General features: G+C 40.2%; 2 protein-coding genes across 3 annotated transcripts in view; both read left to right on the top strand.

Moving 5' to 3' along the window:
* The window catches only part of fam107b (family with sequence similarity 107 member B), a 25149-nt gene extending 2541 nt beyond the window's left edge, over positions 1 to 22608 (top strand). The window contains exons 1-4 of one of the 2 annotated variants that reach the window (XM_058388129.1): positions 14580 to 14760; positions 15836 to 16016; positions 20795 to 20951; positions 21525 to 22608. In XM_058388129.1, coding sequence (XP_058244112.1) covers positions 14718 to 14760; positions 15836 to 16016; positions 20795 to 20951; positions 21525 to 21644 — 501 coding nt within the window. In that variant the 5' untranslated portion in view covers positions 14580 to 14717 and the 3' untranslated portion in view covers positions 21645 to 22608. Of the gene's footprint in view, positions 1 to 14579; positions 14761 to 15835; positions 16017 to 20794; positions 20952 to 21524 lie in introns of those variants that run through there. The other variant, XM_058388130.1, reaches the window with a different exon arrangement.
* Positions 22609 to 26802: 4194 nt separating this feature from the next.
* Positions 26803 to 27500, top strand: part of nup205 (nucleoporin 205) — an 18412-nt gene continuing 17714 nt past the window's right edge. The window contains exon 1 of the mRNA XM_058388208.1: positions 26803 to 26860. Coding sequence (XP_058244191.1) covers positions 26833 to 26860 — 28 coding nt within the window. The 5' untranslated portion in view covers positions 26803 to 26832. The remainder of the gene's footprint in view (positions 26861 to 27500) is intronic.

Here is a 27500-nt window from a genome sequence, read left to right as displayed (position 1 = left end):
ATGGTTTCTTCACATTACACGAAGGGTGCCAGTATATTTGAATGTGGATGGTGTGCTGCTTATACTGCACTACAAAAATGAATTTTTGGAAATGAATAGTGGAAACATATGCGCATTAGTCTCGATCTGCTGTTCAGACTGCAGATATCACGTGTACTTTCCTCTGTAGCCGAGCTCAGCTTTGATACTTCTGTGTTTGACTGCTTCCTGCTTCCTCTGGTGGTTCAGAGTGTTAATTCTGTCCTCATTGTTCTTGCTCATCTCTCGCTGTTTCTGAGAAAGAAACATGACACAGTAGCGTATGACGGCCGAAGTTTAACACTTTTCTGAGGCAGTCAGCATCTCTGACTATCTCTCTCCTGTGTTTCTCAACTGGAAAACACGAGGTGCTTGTTTACAAGCTTTGTTTCTAGTTGCCATGGATTTCTGCAGTGACCTCAGCATCCAGGGACCGGATTTTGACACGTGGTGGAGTTGTTTTTGTTCCACTCTCGGCACTGTGCTTCAATTGGATGATTGCGTTAGAAAAGCAGGCTGCATACGTGAGAGCAGTTATAAATGCCCTATTCACAACAATGATACTGTAGGCTAAAGGCATACACACAAAAGATGACAATAGTTCTTTTGCGTTTATTATTAATGCACTCGTTATAATACATATGCGAAGGTTTGTGCACCCTTGGGCACATGATCTATTTTGTTGCGAATTGAAACGCACAGTTAACTCACTGTAGGACTCGTTAGCTAGGTTAGGATTCGACAGATCTAGTGTGAAAGTGCTTAAGAAATTCTTTGACTTAAATCTTAAATCTTCAAAACAGCCATGGGGTTAACAAGAATATAATCAATTTTGGGTCGGATCTCAACACACCACTCGCTGATTGTTATTTTTCTATACCGACACATCTCTTCTGGTGTCTTAGTGTGGTATAAATGCTTAACAAGCTTTGCGGTCTTGCAGTCATGTGATTCTTTAACCTTATACACGTCTAACACTCTTTAACACCCGAGATATGTTCACTGGGTCTTCAGGCCAGCGCTCACATGATGAAAAATCAGCTCATTAAAAACAATCTCCTTTAAATATTATAACCTTTGCATGACCTCTAGAGTTTTATTGAATGCGATATTGAGCTGGTATTATCACTTCAGTTCAAAGCATAGCTTTGTTTTTGTTCTGCCACAAACAAAGAAGCGCTGGCCCGTGCCTACTATCCCACAGCTGTGAGGGATCGGAGGCAGAGAGAAATATGGAGGAGGGGGAGGAGCTCATGCGCTGTCTGTATCACCACGGGTTGGAGGTTTAATATACGCTAATACAGGATGATGCAAGAGTTTCTTAATCTGGCCTGTTTTATGAAAGACAGTGCAAATTTCCTCTTCAACAAGAAGACAGATGAAATGGGAGTGATGTGATCGTCGAGATGTTATGGTTGTAGTGATGGAGTGGGTTATGTATTGTTAGGGATCATTATGCTTTTGAGCCATTAGACATCTCCTGTGTGTATATATTGTTGTAATGTGATGAGTGTGTATGTGGGGGGGGATCCAACGAGTAATTGATCCACCTTGAGATTTGTGGTGCACATTGATTTTTTTTTTTTTTTTTTTTTTCATTCAGCCCATAGCTTTAAAATGAGCAGCAATATTACACTACAGTTTTCCTTTTTTTTTTCCCCTCCTAAGCAGAAAGTACTGATGGAGTTTATTGTCTAGGCCTAAAAATAAATACATGCTGGAAGAAAACACAGACGCAAGTGGAAGCAACTGTAACGGTGTAGGTGTTTACGCTTTTAGTGTTTACTTATTTTCTGTTCATTCTAAAATTCTAATGTTACGTTTTAAGTCGTGTATATTAAAAAAAATTAAAATACTGTGTGTGTGTGTGTGAGAGAGAGAGAGAGAGAGAGAGAGAGAGAGAGATGATGTGTCACCTGCCTGTATTGATGGACAGAGCCAGGTCAGCAGTCTGATGGCTTAGTCACACACTGTCTGGATAATGAGAACAGTTGTTTTTAAAGTGTGTGTGTGTGTGTGTGCGCACACGCATACACGTGTGTTTTCAGGGTCTCCGCTAATCCTTCTTACTCTCCTAGAGTGAGCCAATGAGAGGCCATTCCTGTTATCTGTCACCTCAGACACAACAGAGAATCTCAGATCCTCTCCTCTTATTACTCCGTGACAGTGACTCCATTAAAAAAAATTAACAAATGTCTCTGTTTTGTAAAATTTTTGTTCCTCTTTTTTTACCCATATGATGGTCTAGCAGTTTGTCACTCGATGTCTCAGATTCTACTACTGAGACTTCGTCTTTGTGTCAAACAATGAAGTAAAGCATCATTACTTGCGTTTGAGGTGAAGATATGATGATAAACAGAGTAAAGTGGCTACAATAAGTGAAGAATAAAACACGACAAGGTGATGGTATAAGAAAATAGCCAGTGTGGTGTGATGTGGCGTAAGACGACACAAAACTGATGGTCTTCTCATAACAGGATATCACAAAAGCTTTTTATTCCTCTTAAACAAGTTTGTTTTCTACTGATTAAAGAATGACACGTTGTACATTTATATTCATTTATATTCACACTTAATGTTGTAGAATGTCTGCTTTAAACAATCCCCAGTGCTTTTTTCCCCATTATTATCCATTTTTCCAATCACCAATCCTCAAAGCCCTTCACACTGAAGTCTTTCCTGTGTCAGAAAGCATCCACTTACAGCTTTAGCTCTGTTACAAAGTGATATGTTGTTGCTATGAAGATTTTTATTTGATATTTGAGGTATATCCTCAACTATTAGCATTCCATCTGTTTCATGTCCTAAACAATACTTTCTCTTCCCTTTCTCCTCTCATCCCTCTTTTCTCTTTCTATTTTTCTGTTTTTCTCTCTCTCTCTCACACACACACACTCACATACGCATAAAACTCTTATATGTGACCTAACAGGTGCCTATCACAGCTGATAGAACCTATAGGTCCGCTATACTGCAGTCTTTGTTCCACAGCACACAGCTGTTACAGTGGACACACACACACTTGCACACACCTGACCCTTTTTTAACAGTTGCTATACTCACTGACCTCACGGTTAATAGTGATATATTGTGGGACATGGGACAGGACATATAGTGTATATAGATGCACACAGTAAAGAGTTGGATTTATTTAAGTTCAGGAATGAAAACAAGTAGTGACGCAGTAGTGTGTGTGTGTGTTTGTCTGTGTTTGCACACTTAAGGCTGGTCCTCTTAGTGTAGCAGCACAATAAATAACCTCTGCAGGTTCATCACATTCCTGCACTATAAACGTAAATCGTGTGCTCATCAGTCTATTCACTCTATTCACTTTGCTGGCAGACCACAAACACGCACACACACACAGTATAATGGAGTGGTAGTTCTCAACCTGTGGGGTCACAGTCTTCCAAAAGCTACACATAGTCAATACATGGATATTTTTTATGTTTAAAGAACATTCTGATGATGGCATTTTACATTATATATCCTCTGCAGGCATCTGGACAACCTTGTGTCACAAAAAAAAAATTCTCACTTAACATACACTATATTGCCAAAAGTTTTGGGACGCCCCTCCAAATCATTGAATTCAGGGGTAGGGCTTGACCCCTTAGTTCCAGTGAAAGGAACTCTTAATGCTTCAGCATACCAAGACATTTTGGACAATTTCATGCTCCCAGCTTTGTGGGAACAGTTCCCTTCCTGTTCCAACATGACTGCACACCAGTGAACAAAGCAAGGTCCATAAAGACATGGATGAGTGAGTTTGGTGTGGAGGAACTTCCTGACCTGAGTCCTAAGTCCTGACCTCAACCTGATAGAACACCTTTGAGATGAGTTATGTTGTATAAGCTGATAAATGTGTTATAAGTATGTTAAAATATGTTATAGATTTTGTGGACACAGTCAGGTTAGATAGCATTAGAATATAAATTTGAAGGGTTAATCAGTTTTTGAGGAATGCCTTATTGAGAAAAAAGACAAGTCTGAATGCAGGACCAGTTGCAGTAGAACATTCATTCCGGTGATGTTCAAGTCAAGTCAAGTCAAGAAGTATGGGCGGTGGTAGCTCAAGTGGTTAAGGCTCTGGGTTGTTGACTGGAAGCTCGGGGTTCAAACCCCATTACTGCCAAGCTGTCACCATCAGGCCCTTGAGCAAGGCCCCTAACCCACCCTGCTCCAGGGGCGTTGCATCATGGCCGACCCAGTGCTCTGACCACAACCCCCAAAGATGGGATATGTGAAGAAAGAAATTCACTGTGCAGTGCTGTATATGTCACAAATAAAGACAACTTAAGTAGATTTTGTCACTCTGTTAAAACGTGCCCCAGAATCATGATGCAACACACAAGTTTATACAGAGGCAGGGTCTTCATATATACAGTTACATAAAGAAAACCTACTTCAACATGCAGGATCATGTATCAGAAATTCCTTGTCTGTTATATCTGTGTCTCTTTGGCATTAGAGAGTGAAAGAAGTGACCAAAAGCAGGGGAAGTGGCTAGCATTTAAGTCACAGCAATAGCTTTTGTTAGCACATTACACATGTTAAAAAAAAAAAAAGAAGCCTGGCTGTGAACATTTATAGACATTTATAGAGTCTGTAAGAATAGATGTGTGTGGGCCAAAATACATGTCTGTGTGACAGTTTCACACTGGGTGAGGTGATCCTTACTCTCTGTGTTTGGTCTATGGAGGAGACAGAACAGGTAATATTTTATCTTATCATTCTGTCCTTGCTACCATTTTTATCTTCCCTTTAATCTTAAATTATAAAGAAAAACAAAAAAAAACCCTGTCTAATGCTAGGCTTCTGCTTAGTTTACACTACGTAAACAAGCCCTGAAGATACGTTTCCACATTTCCTTCCTATCTTGGTTTCCTCACTCAGGATCTTTGTGCTCCATTGAGACACCGTGTCTCCATAGAGTTGCAGGTTCTAACTTGTATTTGGTGCAGGGAGTGACACAGTGCTACGGTAGCTACTCGTGCTACGTGTCAAATCACACCCTGTTTACTATATAGTGCACTGTTTACTGTAAAGTGCACATGTTTGAGTGTCCAGAAATTTTGTAATCATCTACAAATACATAGTCGATAATATTAAATGACTTTCTCACAGAGAATTGTGATATCTTAGTGGTGAAACGAGAGAGAGAGATCTCGGTGGTGAATAGTCCGTTAAAAAACGGTGTGTGAGAGAGAGAGAGAGTGAGAGAGAGACACACACACAGAGACAGAGAGAGAGATACTGAGTACTGTCCCTGCAATTGTAGGAAATTTAGACTAAGGCACCATTTTGGACACAGGAACTTGACCTTAGACAACGAGGTTAAAGAAAGAATCATTTGGACATATAACCGTAATACTGACTAATCAATGGTCAGCATTTCAGTACAGTGCAAGCTCTGTGTTTTTATTCAAGTACTCAAAAGCAGAGTTCTTTTTTCCCCCGATTCGATTTACAACATGTTTTCAGAAACGTGAATCTGTATGCGTGTGTTTGTGTTTGAGTGTTTAGGCAACAGTGTATGTGAGTGTGTGTGGGTGGTAGAGGCAGCCATTTTAACAACTTATCTGAAGCAAGGAAATAAAAAAAAACTTGTCTGCCTTTACATATACTGTATATAGTATCTCTCTCTCTCTCTCTCTCTCTCTCTCTCTCTCTCTCTCTCTCTCTCCTTTTATAAATTTTATAGAAGAAAACTGTATATGCTGGAAAAATTACCCTATCGCTACCTTACAGTGCTGATACTGGAGACTTCTTATGTAAGTCTTAAATAAACATCTCTTTACATAAATGCAATTCATATGAGTGTCCTTGTGCAAACTGTTACTGCTGCCTTGGGTTACTGATCAGAAGGCCAGAGGCTCAAGCCCCAGCACCACTGTTGGCCCTTGAGCAGCTCTGAGGGTGCTGTACTATAGCTGACCCTGCGCCCAACTTTCTAAAAAGAAAGCATGCAGTTTTGGAGCATCTCCAGATTGTGATGGCTAGACCACTGGATCAGAGCAACTCCAAAACTGCAGCTCTTGTGGGGTGTTCCCGGTCTGCAGTGGTCAGTATCTATCAAAAGTGGTCCAAGGAAGGAACAGTGGTGAACCGGCGACAGGGTCATGGGTGGCCAAGGTTCACTGATGCACGTTGGGAGTGAAGGCTGACCCGTGTGATCCGATCCAACAGACGAGCTACTGTTGCTCAAATTGCTGAAGAAGTTAATGCTGGTTCTGATAGAAAGGTGTAAGAATACACAGTGCATGACCGGTCATAATGTTATGCCTGATCGGTGTATGTGATGAATAAAGGCTTTAAATCTTCTGTTTACATCCAGCATACTGTGTGTCATGCGCTTAACAAATAGCAGAAATTATAATCTTATAAAAAGTTTTTTTTTTCCCTACGGCAGTAAGGAAATAGTATTTCAGCATGACAAGCCTCATTTCTAAGCAAAACATCACATGCAAACACACACACAGTACAATAGCTATGCGGAAGTTTACACACGTTTAGAGGAAGTGTCTTAAACGCTATTGTCATACAAACTGCAACACCTTTTGTGCAGTCGGCTAAAGTTAGTTTACATATTTGCTTTCTCTATTAAAAACATACCTAGCGGGCAAGTTAATTATTATGACGGCTCCTTTTTTTATTCCCGTGTCTACAAATGATCTAAGCAAACAGGTGAGGTTATATTTAATGTCACAGCAGATTTGTAGGAATGCACCGATCTCTCTCTTTCTTGATGCGACAGACTCTGGGAGTCTGCGAATACCTGATAATGAAATGAATCGGCAAAACATTGCATATGCATCGCTGCCCCAAACATGTTCTTCACAGCATGAAATACTGGGTATAGGCTCGGATAAGACACAGCAGTTTCGAGTTTAAAAACTGTAACCCCTGCCCTCCAATGCTGATACTTAAACACTCTATCAGTACCTCTTTTTAGACGTGTTCCCCTGATACACACTCGCCACTGATCCTTGAGTTTGACCTCGTTCTTTAAGGAGGTCAGGTGCTTTGGATTTTACTAACGGCATATCAATGCGAACTCTTACAGTGCCAAGGGATACAGGAAAACATACAGTCACAATTAGAGAATGAGGAGAAGCAGATTCGCATGTCTGAATGGTTTTTAGTGTAACAGCCGACATGGATTTTATCGTTTCTTTGACTTTCTAAACATTGTATCGGGACAGCATGTTGGTCCTGCTGTTTTCTAAACCTCTGGAACAGGCGGTTGAAGATAAGTCCGGCTGATTCCACAGTATGGTTAGTTTATTTCACTAAAGTTTGTACTCAGTTGGTCAAGCTGACCTGCTTTAAAGACTCGCTTGGACACAGTAGAGTTTTTTTGTTATGGGTCAGAAACTGTAGACTGGGAAAATGCAGAGGTGGGATCACATGTGTGTGTGTGTGTCATAGTGATCATAAAACATGTTCTGAAACCCTTTTTTTGTTTGTAACCAAATGAACTTGTTTTGAATATGAGCTCATACTCAATTTGGCGTAACATATTTCCCGATATCTGTCAAGACAGTTAGGACACGTGTGTAAACAATACCATTTAAAAGGCTGCAGTACGGAAGCATGTTTTGGATTCAATTCAAATTCTAATGCAAATTAGAAAATACTCATTCAGATGTTTATGAGCGCATGACGAACTTTTCGAATTCTTTTGCAAGCTGTGTATTTATCAAAAAGTTATAGACTCAAATCTCAATGTTCTCTGTGTCTAAACTGGTGTGATAAAGTCGTATTTTAAAACGTTTGCACTTCCTCACACTCCGTCTCAGAAATAAAAAAAAACACCCTTGTTTCCTTTTTATCTGTAAATAAGGTGCATCTGTCAGGCAGACCCTATGGCGGGACTTTTTGGTGTTTTGGAGGACATTAGAATTTTGGTTTAACCTTTAACCTGTTTTGCATCCCAAGCCATTAGAGGTCTGCTCTCACACACAATTAAAAAAAGAGAGTCTCGCTTCTAATGATCACATGGCACATAATATTTGGAAGGTGAGATCATTTTGAGCGTAATATTGTAAATAATGTACACCGGTTTATTCAACTCGGTTCAGTGCACTAAACTGCCTTCTGTCTTCTGTGAGGAGACGTTAAAGCTGAGAAATCTTGCGTTACAATGGGAGCAGTTCTCCTAAGTCATGCATAGGCTTGTCGAAGGTAGTCATATGCGGGTCCTGAGTTGTGCAACAGAAAAGCTTTCGTCATATCGTCAGGAGACCTCGTGTTCGAATCCTGATGATACCGGAGAGAGCAAAATAGGCCGTGCTCTCCCTGGATGGGAGGGATGACTTCCTCTCTCTTTCAGCGACACTATCAGTCGCACTAGTGGGCGTATTTGAGCTCGTGTTTGTGAAAGAAAGCAGATAGCGGTTTGAACTTCTGCATTACACAGCAGTGTAAAAGTCGGAGCAGCTGGCTTCATGTGTCTCAGAGGACGCACGTGCGAGCCTTCACCCTCGCCGGTTGCTCAGTGATATATGATAGGGGAGAATTGCTGAGAATGTTAACCATTGTACACTAAAAGCTAGACTGTTCGCATGATTATACTTTGTGAACATAGTAAAAATTTGTACTGTTTTGAAGACATTTGTTACAAGCCACTCAAGCAGCACGTGTGCAAAGCGTCAGCAGATGGAATCGCATGCACATGTTTGAGAGAAAAAGATTTGTTTATGGATACCTGTGGCAAAATAGGCCACACCATTTGTTTCAAAGTCCACACCTGTTTCAGCAATTGCAAATTTGCAAGGCATTAGGCTGACATTGTCTGCCATACTATAGTGATTAAGAAAGGGCTTTATCTGTCTCTGTCTCTTTCTCGCTCATGTACTGTTTTTTTCATTTCCCCACTGCCTTTTCCATGGGAAATTCTTGACTGTAAAATCTACATAACTAAAGCAAATGGATGTGCTTCCGATCTAAAAGTCCGGAGAAAGCGTGAGTCTTTTACATCCCAATTGTTGACAAGGTTTCAAACAAGTTCTATTTACATTTTATATCAGCTCAATCCAAAGCATATTTGTAGACAGGCAGTTGGAGAGTTGTTGAAGGTCAGCAGGGTGTTTGCAGAATGGCTGAAGATTGTGAGAATATGGAAATATGTACTTTAATATTTTGTTTACTGAGAATTGTATATATCATATGCCCTTAAACAAAAAAAAAAACAGAATTAAAGGAGTAAGGGGTGAAGGTAAAGGACAATATGGAGTAGGGATTCCAGTCGGGACAGGACGATGGGAGGATGGAGGGGAAATGATGCTTGTGGAGGGGGCGGGGCAAGATGTAAGGCTTGAGGTGTGGTTGATAGTGTGGAAAATAAAGGTCTGTTACTGGATATAATGCAATTAAGTACGAAGAAGAAACTGGTGGCTACGTTTCAAATGACGACTGAGAGTGATCGCAGCGTGTAGCCAGTTAAAGGGGGCTTGAAGGAGAGCAATGGGGGAAATTTGGTCTCCCCGCCAAGTCTAAAGCATGCTCAACAAGAAAGGCAGAGGGTCAGATGGTGTAATAGACTGCCAGCTGCTCCCTTCCTCCCTTCACCGCTCTCTCCCTTTCTGTCCCACTGAGAACCTCAGAGCAGTTGGACAAAGACATGACCATCCTCTCCACTCTCTGTCTGACACTTTTTTTAATCCTCACTGCCGAAACGGATCAGGGCTTCTTTAACTCTCACGACTCATTCTGGGTTTTTTTGTACGTCTGGTGGTTTCTCACATATGTGATCATTAACATTAGTGCATGAAAATGGTGGGAACTGTAGCTGATGAATTGCCCTCTGTTTCCTGTCTCTTTGGCTATTGAGATCATATCATAAAATCCAAATACACTATATTGCCAAAAGTATTCGCTCACCTGCCTTGACTCACATATGAACTTAAGTGACGTCCAATTCCTAATCCATAGGGTTCAATATGACGTCGGTCCACCCTTTGCAGCTATAATAGCTTCAACTCTTCTGGGAAGGCTGTCCACAAGGTTTAGGAGTGTGTTTATGGGAATTTTTGACCATTCTTCCAGAAGCGCATTTGTGAGGTCACACTGATGTTGGACGAGAAGGCCTGGCTCTCAGTCTCCGCTCTAATTCATCCCAAAGGTGTTCTATTGGGTTGAGGTCAGGACTCTGTGCAGGCCAGTCAAGTTCATCCACACCAGACTCTGTCATCCATGTCTTTATGGACCTTGCTTTGTGCACTGGTGCACAGTCATGTTGGAAGAGGAAGGGGCCAGCTCCAAACTGTTCCCACAAAGTTGGGAGTATGGAATTGTCCAAAATGTCTTGGTATGCTGAAGCATTCAGAGTTCCTTTCACTGGAACTAAGGGGCCAAGCCCAGTTCCTGAAAAACAACCCCACACCATAATCCCCCCTCCACCAAACTTTACACTTGGCACAATGCAGTCAGACAAGTACCGTTCTCCTGGCAACCGCCAAACCCAGACTCGTCCATCAGATTGCCAGATGGAGAAGCGCGATTCGTCACTCCAGAGAACGCGTCTCCACTGCTCTAGAGTCCAGTGGCGGCGTGCTTTACACCACTGCATCCGACGCTTTGCATTGCACTTGGTGATGTATGGCTTGGATGCAGCTGCTCGGCCATGGAAACCCATTCCATGAAGCTCTCTGCACACTGTTCTTGAGCTAATCTGAAGGCCACATGAAGTTTGGAGGTCTGTAGCGATTGACTCTGCAGAAAGTTGGCGACCTCTTCGCACTATGCGCCTCAGCATCCGCTGACCCCGCTCCGTCAGTTTACGTGGCCTACCACTTCGTGGCTGAGTTGCTGTCGTTCCCAAACACTTCCACGTTCTTATAATACAGCTGACAGTTGACTGTGGAATATTTAGGAGTGAGGAAATTTCACGACTGGATTTGTTGCACAGGTGGCATCCTATCACAGTTCCACGCTGGAATTCACTGAGCTCCTGAGAGCGACCCATTCTTTCACAAATGTTTGTAAAAACAGTCTGCATGCCTAGGTGCTTGATTTTATACACCTGTGGCCATGGAAGTGATTGGAACACCTGATGCTGATTATTTGGATGGGTGAGCGAATACTTTTGGCAATATAGTGTACGTTGTCTCCATGTTCTGTGTTTCATTTCAATTTCATTTACCCAGTGATGGGTAAAGAACATGAACTCATCTTTGTCACATTAGTGACCTTTTTTTGCTTGTGTCACGGCCCCATTTGAATCCTTAAGCTCTACTTCGGAGGCAGGAGGAAATTCCAGTAGTTCTAGCAGTCCGTGCAGGTGGAAAGTTATCATCTAATGATGTTTTGGATATCTAGTTTTCTTGTAGATCTTGGTGGAGAAATGTAAAGAGTGTTAGCTTTTAGATAGCTGAATGCTACACTGCCCCTTAACCAGTCTGTTTCATTCTGCCTCTGAGATTAAGCACATGAGGCAAAAATGTGCCTTGAATATTGTGCACGTTCCTGATCCGTTAGTCATTCAGATTTTCATGGGGATCCCTGCGACATCAGGATGTGTTGAATTGAACTTTCATGCACGCACGCACATACACACACCACACACGCTCATGCACAGGCAAACTTAGTGTCTCGTAAACAAGAACCTTGGCTGAGGCATGACCTTGGTAAGCAGAGGTGTGGCTGTGACAGATCTACAGATCTAAGGTTGCAAGTTTGTGGATTCTTTTAAATGCCGCCGGTAAAACGCTCTTATCACAGGCCGACGTGTTTATTTCGTCTTTGTGCAAATTCTGCTGCGGATGAAAAAGCGGTTCTGCTCGATGGACTTTAATACAAATGTGCCTGATTTGCATTTCCACATGCACAGCACCAGCTCACCCATAGAACCAATAGGAAATGGCAAGGGTGGGGAACCGCGTGTGTGCGTGCGCGTGTGTGTGTGTGTGTGTGCGCATATAAGATTTTTAACAACATGAAACAGATGCCTCCACGACACCTTCAAGCTTACTTACTTAATGGCTATGTACTGACTGTTTAACAGGCATTTCCTTTACACACAGTCACACACACACCCCTGCACACACACACACCCATCATCTTCAAAGAGCTAAATGTCTGTAATTACTGATGACATGGTTGCACAGAGGGGAAGTTACACTGTGCTGTAGACCAGTGATGGTTTTCTCAACAACCAGTTCGGCTTGGATTATTGTTTAGGGGCAGGGTTTTTATACTACTACTATTACTACAACAAATAATAATAATATCAGTAGTAGTAGTAGTATTAATAGCAGATAACAATTCATATTGATCATAGCAACAGCAACCTAGAGAAGATTCTGGTCTGTTCTCATGATCACAGTCCATCAGAGATGTTATGCTGCTGTACTATGAAGTCACCAGTAGGCGTTCCTGCTACTCGTTGCCATAGTAATAATATTTATCAGCGGGTGGCACTACTGGATTTCCGCTTGACCACAAGGAAAGGTTTTCTTCCCGCTAAAATGGAGGTTTTGGTGTTTGGATAAGAACATCCACAAGTGTATCTGCCAGGGATCACGTGCGCTCTTTACTCCCATTGGTAGTCTCTCCATATTATAGAAAGTTTTCTCAACTTTGTTGCATCACTGGACACGCCCACATCTAACCGCTAACGGAAGAAAACGAATGCTTTTCGGTTTTCTTCGTCACTGCGAGTACGTGTGTGAATGTAATAAGATGTATGGTTATTTACTTGTTGATGTGGAGTCTTATTCTTATTCAGTTCAGCAATCCAAAGAAGGAAGTAGTTCAGCCTTAAGGCATAGCTTTAGCATATTTATTAATTTATTTATTTGTTCTTATGAATAAATCATGGAGCCGGAGCTCATCTGATGCCTTAGAAATGCAAACAGCTTGTGGTTTTTACATCCTGTATCCATTCCAGATTTGTGATAATGCAGTCATTTTTATATTAAAAGCACTTTATTTCGGATCTCCTTTGGGGTAGTTCCTCCATTTCCACACATAAAGTTTATTCAGGATCGTTAGATAGGGTTTGTTGTCACTTTGCACCCTCTAATGGCTTTATAGAGACATTACATTCAAGCGCAAAGAAATAACCATGGGAACTATAAAATGGGGAAAACTCGGAAACATTTCTGGAAAAACTTATTTTAAAATTTTCTTAGGATTTAAAAGCTTATACAATGCATTAAGTACAGAAAACAACATTTCCATAACTGCAAACAGTTCCTCAGACGCATACGCAAATTGAGTTAAAGGCCACGCCCCTTCTATTACTATAGCAATGCTGTTGTGTATATTTATATACAACCAGAGCTTCACTTTAGTCCTGGCCTCCAGCTTATACTGACCTAAACACTTCTGTGGCTTCCGACATCCACACCACTACCCCTTATCCCCTCCTGGTCTTTTTGGTTTTTCATTGAGGATTCCTGGGTGTGCTGGAAGTGAGGAAACATTTGAACTGTGCTATTTTTCCTGCTTTATTCCTACAAAGCATATTTAGGTGTTTTTAGTTGTAAAACCTGAGCTGCGAAACTGGAAAAATATTTTCTTTCTGGCTATTTTTAAGTCAGGGAAATGTAATTTGCAAAATTATACCAATCAGATACACTTGAGGTTGAGGTTCTCTTTGGGAGCGACACGGTTGGACAGGATTAGGAACGAGTACATCAGAGGGACAGCTCATGTTGGACAAAGTGGAGGCCAGATTAAAATGGTTTGGACCTGTTCAGAGGAGGGAGAGTGAGTATATTGGTAGGAGAATGTTGGACATGGAGCTGCCAGGAAGGAGGCAAAGAGGAGGTATATGGATGAGGATATGAAGCTAGTGGGTGCAAGTGTTGAGGATGCAGAAGATAGGGATAGGTGGAGAGAGACGATTCACTGTGGCCACCCCTGAAGTGAAAAGCCCGAAGAAGAAGAAGAAGATACCAATCAGATACACTTGAATAAAGTCTGATTGAGGTTTTAATTTAACAATTATAATGATAAATTGTCTTGGCTATGTAGAGATCTTACTCCAGGTTTCTGCACAAATGCGTTCTCCACTTTTGCACACTTCTTCATATATTCTGTTGCTTGAGGCATTTTTTTCTGATCATGTGAGAGCCATAATATTAAAATATGCTACCTATAGTATTTTATTGTGGAAGCATTTTCAGGCAAGACACATGAGAAGACATCATTTAAAGACAAAAAGAAGTTTTGTGCTGGAGGCATTTCCTGATACGATTAAAGTAAATTAGTGAAGTAAATAAAATAGAGCAAAAAATAATCCAGGTATTGTTTTTACAGAGATCTCTAAATGCATGTCACAGTAGGACAGTTTGATAAACCTTCGTCTTTGCTGCCAGACTGGGCATCACACGTTTGGTTAAATTTTGAAATTAGGGCAAATATACAGTATAATGAATCAATGTGTGCATAACATTCTTCTGTATATAGATGAGGCTTTCATTTAATAACAAACACCAGATACTGTTTTGTAAAATAAATAGTAAGTGGACAGGGTTGAAATCTGTGCAATCTGGCAACCCCTGATGTGCCCACTCCCACATGATCGCAAATTCTCGACCAGGGTTGGGTTGATAATAAAACACTCACAAGTGCAATACTTCACTCCGGGGCAACATCAAGCGTGAGCCGGCTCGTATCGCTTTGCATTTTTACTCTAATCTCCAGTCGATCTGCTCCTTTTTTACTCTTCTTCTTCTGATTATTTGGACATGAACACAATGTTCAGGTACACCGAGTTCCCGCTCCTGCCAGGTGAGATTTCTAGGACAGTTTCATACGGAGGTTAATGTTTTTAACGGAACTAAGCTATTATAATGTGGGAAATACTTAAATAAAAATAAAGTAATAAAGTATTATTTTCAGAAATGATTCATATCAAAATGTACTATTGATAGTGGATGAGTTGGTACCATCAGGGCTATTTTAAGATATACCTTTAGTACGTGTGAACATGGTGCATTTAATAATAATTTAACGTACATGTATAGTGAACACGGACGTGCATGTTCATTCTAAAACTCATTAGGTACAGCACATGCAGCTGTCCCGGTGAACAATAGTTTTATTTACCTTTATTTCTGAAGCTGATTGTAATTTTATGATAACTAAATGTTATCTAGATATGATGGCTAAGCAAACAGGATGCTTTATCCTGTTCCCTCCTAAGCTTGTTTTTAAGGCAATAACCTTCAAAGGGGAATTCCGCTTAAACTGATTTATTTCTCTGTCATCCGAGTCTCTTTCACTTCTATAAACAATATTTTATTGGCACAGAAAGAAGCCTCAATAGCCTATACTGTTATTTAATATATGCTTTGTGCACGTTTTTCTAAAGGGCTATTATTTACAACATTACTGGGATTAGTGTTGACAGACTGGGTTGCTTTTTAATAATAATTATGCAGCCCAAATACCTAAGATTATTATGGCTGTTCTCTCTCAGGTTTCAGCAGCTTGTCACTGAGGTGGTAACATTAAGGGGATGTTGTTGGGGAGAAAATAATTTAAAAGAACCCTGGTTAGGTACACTATAAGGTCTTATTGTTTTGTTGTACTTTTTAAGCATATTTTACATCTAAAAAGAGATGGTTTTTATTTCATTGTCTCTTAACTGACAGAAATAAGGTCAGGTACATTTTGTTCTGAAAGGTAAAAACAATGAAAATATTTTCTCTAAAGTAAATCAGTGGTTCCAAAGGTCCAATTATGTGCTTTGATATTAATTTAGAAAAGATATATCCATCAAGAGTTTTAAGCCTCATTTTTTTCTGAAGGTGATGGTGACCAAATCTGAGAGGTTTCTATTTCTCTCTGCCTTTTCTTTTAGGTCTGGACCAGTCAGAGTTGCCAACAAGATTGTTGCCTCGTGTGCGGACCATCATGGCCGAGCCAGACTACATGGATGGAGACTGCGATGAGCTCATTAAGCCCAAAAAACTCATGAACCCAGTGAAGACTTCAAGGAACCACCAAGATCTCCATCGAGAACTTCTTATGAATCAGAAGAGGTGAACCTTCAAGTAGTCTTTCCTATCTTCTACGTTTTTTCTTTCTTTTCCGCCCGGCGTTAGCTTTATTTCTTTGAGGACTACACACAATTTACACAGTTCAGTCTGTTATTTACTTCTTCATGCCAATATTTACCTCTTCTTACTGATAATCAGCTTTGTTATCATCAGCACAGAGCACATCACATGAACCGTCATTTGCTGAGCAGGAAGACTGATCATATTTACTTTACAGGTTATTGCCCTGTTTTATGACTTTCACTGAAACCTACCTTTAACCCTCTCAGAGTTTAAGGAATTAGACATGACAGGGAATGCTGTTATAGGAAATTAATAATGAATAATAATAAAATAATCAATGAATAATTTAAGTTAGCTCTTTTTATACCACAGACTTTTACTAATGATTACAGTTGTAATGTAAATTAATGACAAGTCTTACTTTTATTTATTTATAGTTACACTGATCAGGCATAACATTATGAGCAGTGACAGGTGAAGTGAATAGCACTGATGATCTCCTCATCATGGCACCTGTTAGTGGGTGGGATATATTATGCAGCAAGTGAACATTTTGTCCTCAAAGTTGATGTGTTGATGTGTGAAAAATAGACAAGCGTAAGGATTTGAGCGAGTTTGACAAAGGGCCAAATTGTGATGGCTAGACGATCGGATCAGAACATCTCCAAAACTGCAACTCTTGTGGGGTGTTCCCGGTCTGCAGTGGTCAGTATCTATCAAAAGTATCCTTGCTGCTAACATCTTGGTACCAGATACCACAGCACACCTTCAGGGATCTAGTGGAGTCCATGCCTCGTCAGGTCAGGGCTGTTTTGGCAGGAAAAGGGGGACCAACACAATGTTAGGCAGGTAGTCATAATGTTATGCCTGATTGGTGTATGTGCAATGTTGTTGAGCGTCTACAAATAGTTATAAACAGCTATAAACAGTCATTCTCTTACCGTTCTCTCTCTCTCTCTCTCTCTCTTTTTTGTCTGTCTTGAAGTATAAGAAATAAAGTAAAAATCCAGTTTGCCATGAAATAGAAAAAGCATAAAGCACACAGACTTTCCCCTGCTGAAAAATAACTGAAGAGACAAACATTAACATTTATGTAAGGCAGGGATGTCCAATCAACTGATCTTGGCTTTCAGTAGGCTCAAGTGTGGCTTCTGCTCATTTGGAATGAAAACCTGCACCCACACCGGCCCTTTGCAGATAAGATCGGACACCCCTGGTGTAAGGAATCTTAGGTTTCAGGAAATAAATATCTTCTCACAGAAGACTTCATCATATTGCATGTGTTTCACTGTTAAATAACATCTTTTTTTTTTTTTGTAATCAATTTTTTGGTTCACAGGTTGTAGATTATGTGGAGTGTATATCAAACATGTCTACTATAGAAATGATGGATCGTATTAGAATGGACGGCTTAATATAAACCCGTGAACCATGAATGAGCTGTATATAGTAAATAAATCAACACCTTCTGACCAGATTCAGGAATTCACCAGCACTGTGGTACAATAGAGAGTGAGATACAGAATCATGCCTCAGGCTTCAGCTTTCATGTGGCTGAATGTGTCTACACTCTGCAGAGGGGAAAAAACAACCCTAAATTGTTAGAGCAGCCCATTTCTGATGTAAAACATTTTCCTGGCAGGTCGTTTTGTACCGTGCTGTCTGTCTCCAAGTAGACAGGAATGAGGAAAAAATGCTAAGAAGAAGCCAGTAATGTCTGTCTCAGTCTCGCTTTCGATGGTTACACACTCTTGTGCATGTTATAATTTTTGTATAAGTACCACAACCAAACCAAAATGAGTTAAATTAGTAATTTGTCCTTCTGTTTCACTCGAGCTGGTTGAGGGTTGTTATTACATAAGTCATGTTTAGTACAGATCCAAACTTCGTTATTGCTGCTGGATAGTAGATATGATTTCTGTTAGAAATGCAGTGTATTAGAATTTGGGGTGTGTGTGTGTGTGTGTGTGGGCCCAAAAGTGTAGCAGATTTACACTGTCTGGATGGGCTTAGATCCAGCAGTGATGCGTGACAATCGTAGGGATGAGCAGCCACAAACAGTTACATAAGCAAGAGTACAGCATCTTCCCTCACATTACACTTGTTTGCCTGCCCTCCTTCTTTCTTTCCTCCCATCTCTCACTCTCTCCCACATTCTCTCCCCACCTCCTTCATCTTCATCACTTAGAAGTGTTTGCGTGCATACGAGAGATTAAAGTGGTCAGAGAATCAATCGTGTCAGCAGGCTGAGCAGAGAGTGATGGAGGCAGACTACAATGTCACGGATTACATAACAGTGGCTCGGTGCGATCTGGACGAGTTTATGTAATAAAGTGTTCGTCCTCTGCCTTTTATTAAACTGGATTTTAGATCGTCTCTCAGATGTGTGCAGTCAGAGCAAAGAATGGAAATTGTAGTGGAGTCCGTCTGAGAGGGCAGTCTGCGTTTTATGAATCAGCAGCCAGTTAAACCCAGGAAATGCTTGAACTCCTCTCATACTTCTGTTACAGTGGCAGGCTTGTAGCTAGGTGCTCTGAGATAGCAATGGTAAGTAGGGATTACGAACGTCAGTAACAGGATTCAGTGTGCTTTTTATTGCTTTTTGGGTTTGGCTTACAAGGCAGGTTTTTTCTGACCGCAACCCTTTATTCAGTCACGTTAATAATAAACTGAATATGTAAATAAATAAATAAATAAATAAATAAATAAGAATGAATGTAAATACTACATGTTGGGTACTGGAGATGAGGGGGGTGTGTGTGTGTGTGTGTGTGTGTGTGTGTGTGTGTGATCATGCTTAATAAACTTACAAAGTTGCAATGCTTCATTTAGTAAATAGGAAAGATGCCTTTGTGTCTTTGTGTGAGTTTATGCCCTCATACACTGATGACCACCTGCCTAATATTGTCTTGGTCCCCCTTTTGCTGCCAAAACAGCCCTGACCAGACGAGGCATGGACTCCACTAGATCCCTCAAGGTGTGCTGTGCTATCTGGTACCAAGATGTTAGCACCAGGTCCTTTAAGTCCTGTAAGTTGCGAGCCCATGGAGCCCCCACCTCGCAATTTACAGGACTTAAAGGACCTACAGGACTTGATGGATAATTTTGACAGATACTGACCACTGCAAACCAGGAACACCCCACAAGAGCTGCAGTTTTGGAGATGTTCTGATCCAGTCCTCTAGCCATCACAATTTGGCCCTTGTCAAACTCGCTCAAATCCTTACACTTGTCCATTTTTCCTGCTTCTAACACATCAACTTTGAGGACAAAATGTTCACTTGCTGCCTAATATATCCCACCCACTAACAGGTGCCATGATGAGGAGATCATCAGTGTTATTCATGGCACCTCTCAGTGTTCATAATGTTATGCCTGGTTGGTGTATGTGTAAAAGTAATTAATAACCTCACAGACATATTGTCATAACTGCTATCTGTTAAAGGGTCATGTTGATTTTGTAGCCTTTCTATTCACTATCATGACCCGCCATCACTGCTTATACTGATATAATGATGTCTGAAATGTAGCATTGCCCAAGAAATGGACGTTTCTCCATGGGGGTGTGGCGATAATGTTTTATCACATAGCGCAAAAGTCATTCAGAGATGTTTACAAGAAACTTTAATCAGGAACCACAGTAGGGAGTTTATTGCTTAACAGTAGGTAATTGCTGTATTGTTGTGATGGGTGTTATCCTCATAATGTTCATTTAATATAGTTATGTGGATACTATTAATAGTCACACTCTAGTTTATTTCATTCAATTGTAGTTGCTTTGCCAAACTGCTTATCAAATCACAGAGGGTGTAGCTATTTGTGCTTTGGAGTATTCATAAACATTGTCGTGCATTCAGTTAATTTTGGATGGAAAAGAAAGACCGAACTGGTTGTTCCATTCAGGTTTGTACTGAATGTCAAGGGTGATGACAAGGCTGATGAACGCACTTCATGCAGTACATCTCATTTCTCTCATGCTTTTGCCATTCTCTGGCCTTTTTTAAACCCCAATTTCATCCAAAATGTTTATTTCACCCAGTTTGCCCTTTAGCAAGTTCTTCCTGTTGTGCAAGCAGAAAGCATGAGGGTGAGGGTCATCACACACTCTCTCTTCCTCTGGGTCATTTGCAGCCCTGCCACCACATCTTATCAAACTGTTTCTCATGCAATTGAAAGCAACTTAACACATGCCGAATGCCCTTTTGCATATACATGAGCTCACCGACGCCTACGACTGGCTGGCTCTCCCAGGGAGCAGGGCTAATCATGCATGGCCATGGACAGCTGTGGCATCATCAACATATGACCTGCTGATGTAGTTTCTGTTGTACCATTTGCTTTAATGCTGAACAAAACTGAGACACTAGAAAAAACAATTTTGTTCAGACAGTATTTGTTACTGGATTTGGGAGTTTTCAGGTGCGGTGAAGCTGTGTAATGATTTAATTAGGCTCGGTTTGACACAGGTCACCATTTAGTTCCCATTGTCTCGTGTGTACATGTGAGGCAGACATTATCTAACATCATAACCTCACGTTATGTAACGTTTCCTCATCCAGGGACAGGGCTTACCATGATGACAAATGAACAATTGTGCCCGTCTTTGTTTGATAGCAGTCAAGGCCTGATTTTCTCACATGCTAATGTACCATTTACATTAACATTACTGTGCTACCATGGACAGTAGAAACATGTCTGAAGTAGGATTATGCGTTGCTAAAAGTTTCTTTTCTTATTTCGCTGCTTGTGTGTCATAGGGGTCTGGCTCCACAGAATAAACCTGAGCTACAGAAGGTGATGGAGAAGAGGAAGAGAGATCAAGTGCTGAAGGCTCAAATGGCAGAGCAAGAAGCTCATAAGAAGCACAGTGACCTGGAGATCGAGCTCATGAAGAGGCAGCAGAAACTTGAACAGGTACAAGGATGCTAAAACATTATTTGGATTGTATAGATAATTTGTTCTAAATGAATACAAATACAGATATTGTGGTGTGGCTGCAGGAATAAAGGGCGCAAGTAAGAGCCTCAAAGAACAAATACTGACCATCATTAGCATGAATGGACAGTGGTCCTTATTAACTACGTGCTACGGTTCACTATGGTTTAAATTAAGCGTGTGTATATTTTAGGAAATAGAACCAACTAAATTTGTTGCATGATGGAAATTTTGAAGGCAAGTACCCAAAGATGATTAAAACCAGTCCACACTTATCTCTAGTTCTGATCAGTTATGAGTGATGCAGCTGAGGTTGAGGAACTGTCAGTGCCAGAATTCACAGATCATAAGCCATCAGCGTTCTCAGTGTTTCCGGAAGGTGTAGGCAAGGACAAAAAAAATCCTTCCAGATTAGTCCACGTTGGATTTACATCTGAATACAGATACAAACGTTTGGAGCAATACAGATAGATTAGCAATGCCTCGCATACACACAGACAGCAAAAGTTAACTGAAGCATGCATAAAAGCCTTTCTGTCTCTTTGTCTCTAGTTGGAGCTGGAGCAACAGAAGATCGATGAGGAGCAGGAGAACACGCCGGAATTTGTCAAAATGAAAAGCAATCTAAGAAGAACCAAGCAGGAAGTGGAGGAGCAGGAACGAACCAGTTAGACACGTTGGGATAGATCTGGGAAGGGTCCATGATGTTGCCACATGATGGCATGGCAACTGGACTGCAATTTATGGGGGTTTCCTGGTGTTCCTGCTCCCTGTTTTCCTGTGAAATAAGTGACCACGTTTGGTTCCTATTGCCTGCTTGCAGACACAACCAGTATTCACTTAACCTCTCTACGCTGAGCCCTTGCAGCAGACAAAGAGGTTGAAAGAAAGAAAAAATTAACCCAAATGCGATCTCAGACATGTCGAAGCAGCCTCGTCTTCACCCGGCTGCCGGTGTTCGGTGAACTTGCATGGCAAGATGAACAGAACCTACACAGAGTCTTTCCATTTGTTTCTCTTACTTGGCCTGTCCTTTTTTGTTATTTTTTTTTTCTTTTGAAAAACAAAAACCACTCAAAGAATTTTTTAATTATTTTTTTTATCTCCACATGTTTGAAATGGGACACTGGATGGACTCTTGTAAGCCAAAATAATGAGATTTTGTTTCTGTTTGGTTTTGCCTTGGGATTGAGAGGGTCTCCTGAGGACTTTCTGGCTGATGATCAAAACAAAAAAAATAAAAAATCCCATCATTTCCATTTTGAATTCTTGTCAGTACAACTTTCAGAGATTTGTTGTGTGATGTACAGAGCTTGCTTGCCGTTTTGTTATTTCCCATTTTTGTGCACTCATCTCTTTTAAGCAATAGTAGATCTAGGTTGATGTGTTTCAGGTTCTTTTTTTACATAAAATATTTGTTCAGTATGTTTATAGAGTGAAGTGTTGAAGCACTCTATATATTTTCCACAACTGAATAGCAGTTCTTTGAGTGCGAGAAGCTCTAGAAACAATGCCTTTTGTTTGTTAGTTCAGTATTGATGATTGAGGATTTATGTAGATTTGAGCCAATAATGAACCGGTAATGCTGTCTTTAAATTGTTAACCTTCTTTTAATAAATATTATTTTGTCATGTTATTTTTTGTTTATTATGTCTTACATTTCACCAGCACTGATGAGACTCGAATTCATATTCCAACACTTTCATTTTTACAGATTTAGATATGTGATTCATTTAAACGGATGAGCTGTAAGATGGCGAAACTTGGACATGAGATTTTAAGGTGAAAAAAAAATACAAGATCAGCGTATTGTGAACCTTCAGCACGTCGATGCTGAAACCTTGAGTACTGTTTCAATATATTTTCACTACTGTGTTGTATAAAATGAGCGATATGTTATTGAATAACAATACTTGTGTTCTATTTTTAAAAAACTGTAATTCCAGTAAAAACACTCCATCGTAAATGGAAATTTATCCAGAAATTATACTAGATAAGTATGCTCTAGGCAAACGCATATCTCTCTTTTTCTGTATATATAATATAATCTTATATATGGTCACAGAGAGTGAGCCTAAGGACCTAGGGCACAGGGCTGAGGCCAATCCATCACATGACACAATCGCATACACATTCTACACACATTACAGACAGTTTAGAGATGCCTACAGCACGTCTTGGAAAAGGGGGAGAATCACAGGAGTTCAAAACACATGGAGAACATGCAAATGTAAAGACAGACATCCCAGTTTTGGAATGGCTCAGAGTCTCTGCTCTAATTCATCCCAAAGCTGCTCTATCAGGTTGAGGTCAGGACTCTGTCCAGGCCAGTCAGGTTCCTCCAAACCAAACTCGCTCATCCATGTCATTATGGACCTTGCTTTGTTCACTGGTGTGCAGTCATGTTGGAACAGGAAGGGGTCATCCCCAAACTGTTCCCTCAAAGTTGGGAGCATGAAATTGTCCAAAATGCCTTGGTATTCTGAAGCATTAAGAGTTCCTTTCACTGGAACTAAGGGGCCAAACCCACCCCCTGAAAAACAACACCTGAATTCAATGACATGGAGGGGTGTTCCAAAACTTTTGCCAATATAGTATATGTAGTACATACACTGTATGCATTTCCAGCGTTAGTAAAAACTAAAATAAAGTAACAAATTTCAATAAATTAGGTTCACCTTGAATAATGCAAGCTGTTTGTTGAAATTTGTTGGTTTATTTCAACAAATACAGTTACCAAATGTCACTCACCATCAGGTCAGGATATACTGTTTATATTACATTAATATTACATTACATACAGTATGTTGTATTGTACATTATATTAATTGTATAAATCTGGGATCTGGAGTTTATTGATCACATTTTTGTTAGCCTAATGTGCATAAGTGCTTCTCTTCACAGCAGTCTATATGTAAGGTAAGCATCGTATCTAGTTTGATGATTGTAAGTCTATTTATCTGTACATTTTACACAGACCTTTGTGCCTTACAAACATCAACCCGAATGAAAGTAGATCTATTTCTCTCATGTGAAATAAACTCAAAATTAGAGGCTAAAAATCCTACTTTTTGACATCAACAACAGGCCATTCTCAAGTATGAAGCCCTACATCACCATAACCCATAGCTACGTTATTCAGCAATCTATCTTCATCGGATCTGTTTCTAGAGAAAGATAGAGTGACAAGGCTCCTTTTCATTTAATATATTCAGACTGTAAATGATTCATTAACATAAATGCCATCTATACTTCAAATGATAACAAACTAGATGGCTTTTATAGATGGGTTTATAGGCAACAGACAATGTGTAAGCAACACTGCATTGATAGTGTATCAGCAGTGGTCACATATGGAGTATATATCTGTAATTATCTCAGTAGTTTGGTAATAATCTCAATAATTTAGCTTAGTTACAATAGAATTGACCTAATTCTCCCAGTTTAAATGTAGACTAAAGACTTATCTCTTCAGCCCGGCATACATCTAACACTTCCCATAACCTTATACTCCAGTACATCTGATTAAATGCACATTCAGCTAGTACTGCTAATATTATGAACAGCAGCTACGCTAATGCTGTTCCATTGTTTCCCTTCTTCTACCCATCCCGAGGCATACAGAGACTGTGCCGGCTCCAGTTGCATCCGGAGATGGACCAGCTCCAGCCGGGTTCTGCTTGTGAGGATTGGGATATTCAAGCAGCGCCATGGACAACAACCTCCTCACTGATCTACATAACACTATACAAATGCTGTATCTGCATCACACAATTGTCACCCAAATGAGGATGGGTTCCCTTTTGAGTCTGGTTCCTCTCAAGGTTTCTTCCTCTTACCATCTAAGAGCGTTTTTCCTTGCCACAGTCGCCTCAGTCACCTCAGGCTTGCTCACTTGGGATAACATCTAGGACTGTCTGTCTGTTTGTCTGTTTATATGTTTGTTGTTTTCTTATGTTGTTTATCATGTAAAGCTGCTTTGAGACAATGCTCTTTGTTAAAAGTGCTATACAAATAAATTTGAATTGAGTTGAATTGAATTAATTCACAGACAACAGGAAAACTATGAAGAAAAAGTAATTCAAGTAATTTATCCCTCTTGCACCACAGAATAATTAAAAAAATTAAATATAAATATGTTTCAAGTTACATTTATTGTTATGAAATGTCTGTGATACAAGTTCGTTCCTGTTGTCACTTATGTTATAGAAGCTGCAAAGTCATTGCCAAGACCAGCTTCTTCTCTAAAGACCAAAAGTTAATAATAGGTTAAAAAACACAGCTTTTCATATGACAGAGTAACGGAAAGCTCAAAATCCTTTGGCTTAAGACCTTTCCATAACAGGAAACATAGTGACAATGATAATGTGCAGACTGACCCCATAATTGTTAAATACATATGTGGACAAAATTGTTTGTACCTAGAATTTTGGTAGGATTTAAAACAGGGCTCATCGAAGGCCACTTCAGAATAGTCCAATGTTTTGTTCTTAGCCATTCTTGGGTGTTTTAGCTGTGTGTTTTGGGTCATTATCCTGTTGGGGGAGCCATCTCATCTCATCTGTCCAAAGGACAAACCACAAAGCTTTGGGGAGAATGTCTTTTGGACAGATGAGACAAAACTGGAGCTTTTTGGCAAGTCACATCAGCTCTACATTCACAGATGCAAGAATTAAATGTAGAAAGAAAAGAACACTGTTCCTGCTGTGAAACATGGAGGAGGCTTGGTTATGTTCTAGGGGCTGCTTTGCTGCATCATTGCATCTGTGCAATGAAATCTCAAGACTATTAAGGCATTCTGGAGCATAATGTGCTGCCCTGTGTCAGAAAGCTTGGTCTCAGTTGCAGGTCATGGGTCCTCCAGCAGGATAATGACCCAAAATACACAGCTGAAAACACCCAAGAACAAAACATTGGACTATTTTGAAGTGACCTTCTATGAGCCCTGATCTAAATCTTATGGAACATCTGTGGAAAGAGCTGAAACATGCAGTCTGGAGAAGACACTCTTCAAACCTGAGACAGCTGGAGCAGTTTGCTCACAAGGAGTGGGCCAAAATACACTATATTGCCAAAAGTTTTGGGACATGCCTGAATTCAGATGTTGTTTTTAAGGGGTTGGGCTTGGCCCCTTAGTTCCGGTGAAAGGAACTCTTAATGTTTCAGCATACCAAGACATTTTGGACAATTTCATGCTCCCAACTTTGTGGGAACAGTACGGAGATGACCCCATCCTGTTCCAACATGACTGTGCACCAGTGAACAAAGCAAGGTCCATAAAGATGGATGTGTGGAGTAACCCGCAGTCTCCGCTCTAATTCATCCCAAAGGTTCTGTTGAACCACAATTCGAAAGCAATGTCTGATTTTCATTAGTCAATTTTCAGTAAATTTTTATTTATTAGTACTTTGGCCAGTTTCAAGTTCTTTCAGTGACCATTGTGGGTTTTTCTTTCTTTAATAGAAGGGCAGCAACAATTTTGTCCACTGTCTTCTTACAGAAAGCTTCACCATATCAACACATGTTGGTGTTTATTACATGATGTGAAGTTTTAAAAAAGTTATATAATGTGTTTATAACGCTGTTTACTGAAGGCGAATTAAATATGATAATAAAACAACCTCCCCTCATATCCACAGAGAGTTTTGATAGTTGTGTTTATTGCCTGAAAGTAAATCTATGTCAAAACATATTAACATTATATCAAACTATATCCATTTGTGTATTAAATGGATAAAATTTTAAATACTACAAAATTACTGAATTAAAATGGAATAAACGTCAAAACTAAATGGTGTGATATTTTTCACTCCGGCATTAATTCGGACGCCTGGATGCGTGGCTTGGTCGCAAATCAGACATGGCAGCGCAGATGGCGGTAAATTCAGGTAACCGGCGAAAAACAACGTGTTATAGTGTTTAACTACTCGTTGTTTATTTTTATGCAAGTCTTTACAAATAAAAACACATTTTACTCAGATGTAATCGAATGGACTGCCGAATGCGTCTCATGTTGATTCTGTACTAGGGAAGAATTAGCATTAGCATTAGCATTGGGGTTGTTAGCAGAGCAGCTAGAACTGAGGTACATGTGTTTAATAAGTTAGGGGTCGTTGTGCACTGTGTTTATGTGTTTAATGGAGAGACGGAATGTTTTAATATTATTAACTAATGATAACGCAGACGTGTGCGCGGTGTGTATTTTGTTGAAGCAGTGTGACTGTACTGCTAATGCTAGTTTGGTGAGTAAAGTGTGAACTTCCACACTGGGATGTTGTTGCTGAGGCAGTGAGCGTTCGTTATTGGTTTGTTATTAACCTTGTGGCAACCTGTAATGTTTGGGGAACGTTCCCTTAACGTTATCAGAACTATGTAACTCTGCAGTAACCTGGAATAATTTGTCCAAAGTTCCGTAATATTCTACAAGTCTTTAAATGAATTGAATCTCGTAATAGCCTGTAATGGTTGGGAGAAGGTTCTGTTAATAACGTTAGGTGAACATTCTCTGAGCCATGCCTTTAATAAAAA

The sequence above is a fragment of the Hemibagrus wyckioides genome, linkage group LG04 (genome assembly GCF_019097595.1).
Source record: "Hemibagrus wyckioides isolate EC202008001 linkage group LG04, SWU_Hwy_1.0, whole genome shotgun sequence".
In the NCBI taxonomy this organism is placed as follows: Eukaryota; Metazoa; Chordata; class Actinopteri; order Siluriformes; family Bagridae; genus Hemibagrus; species Hemibagrus wyckioides.
This window is presented reverse-complemented; position numbering and strand designations above follow the sequence as displayed.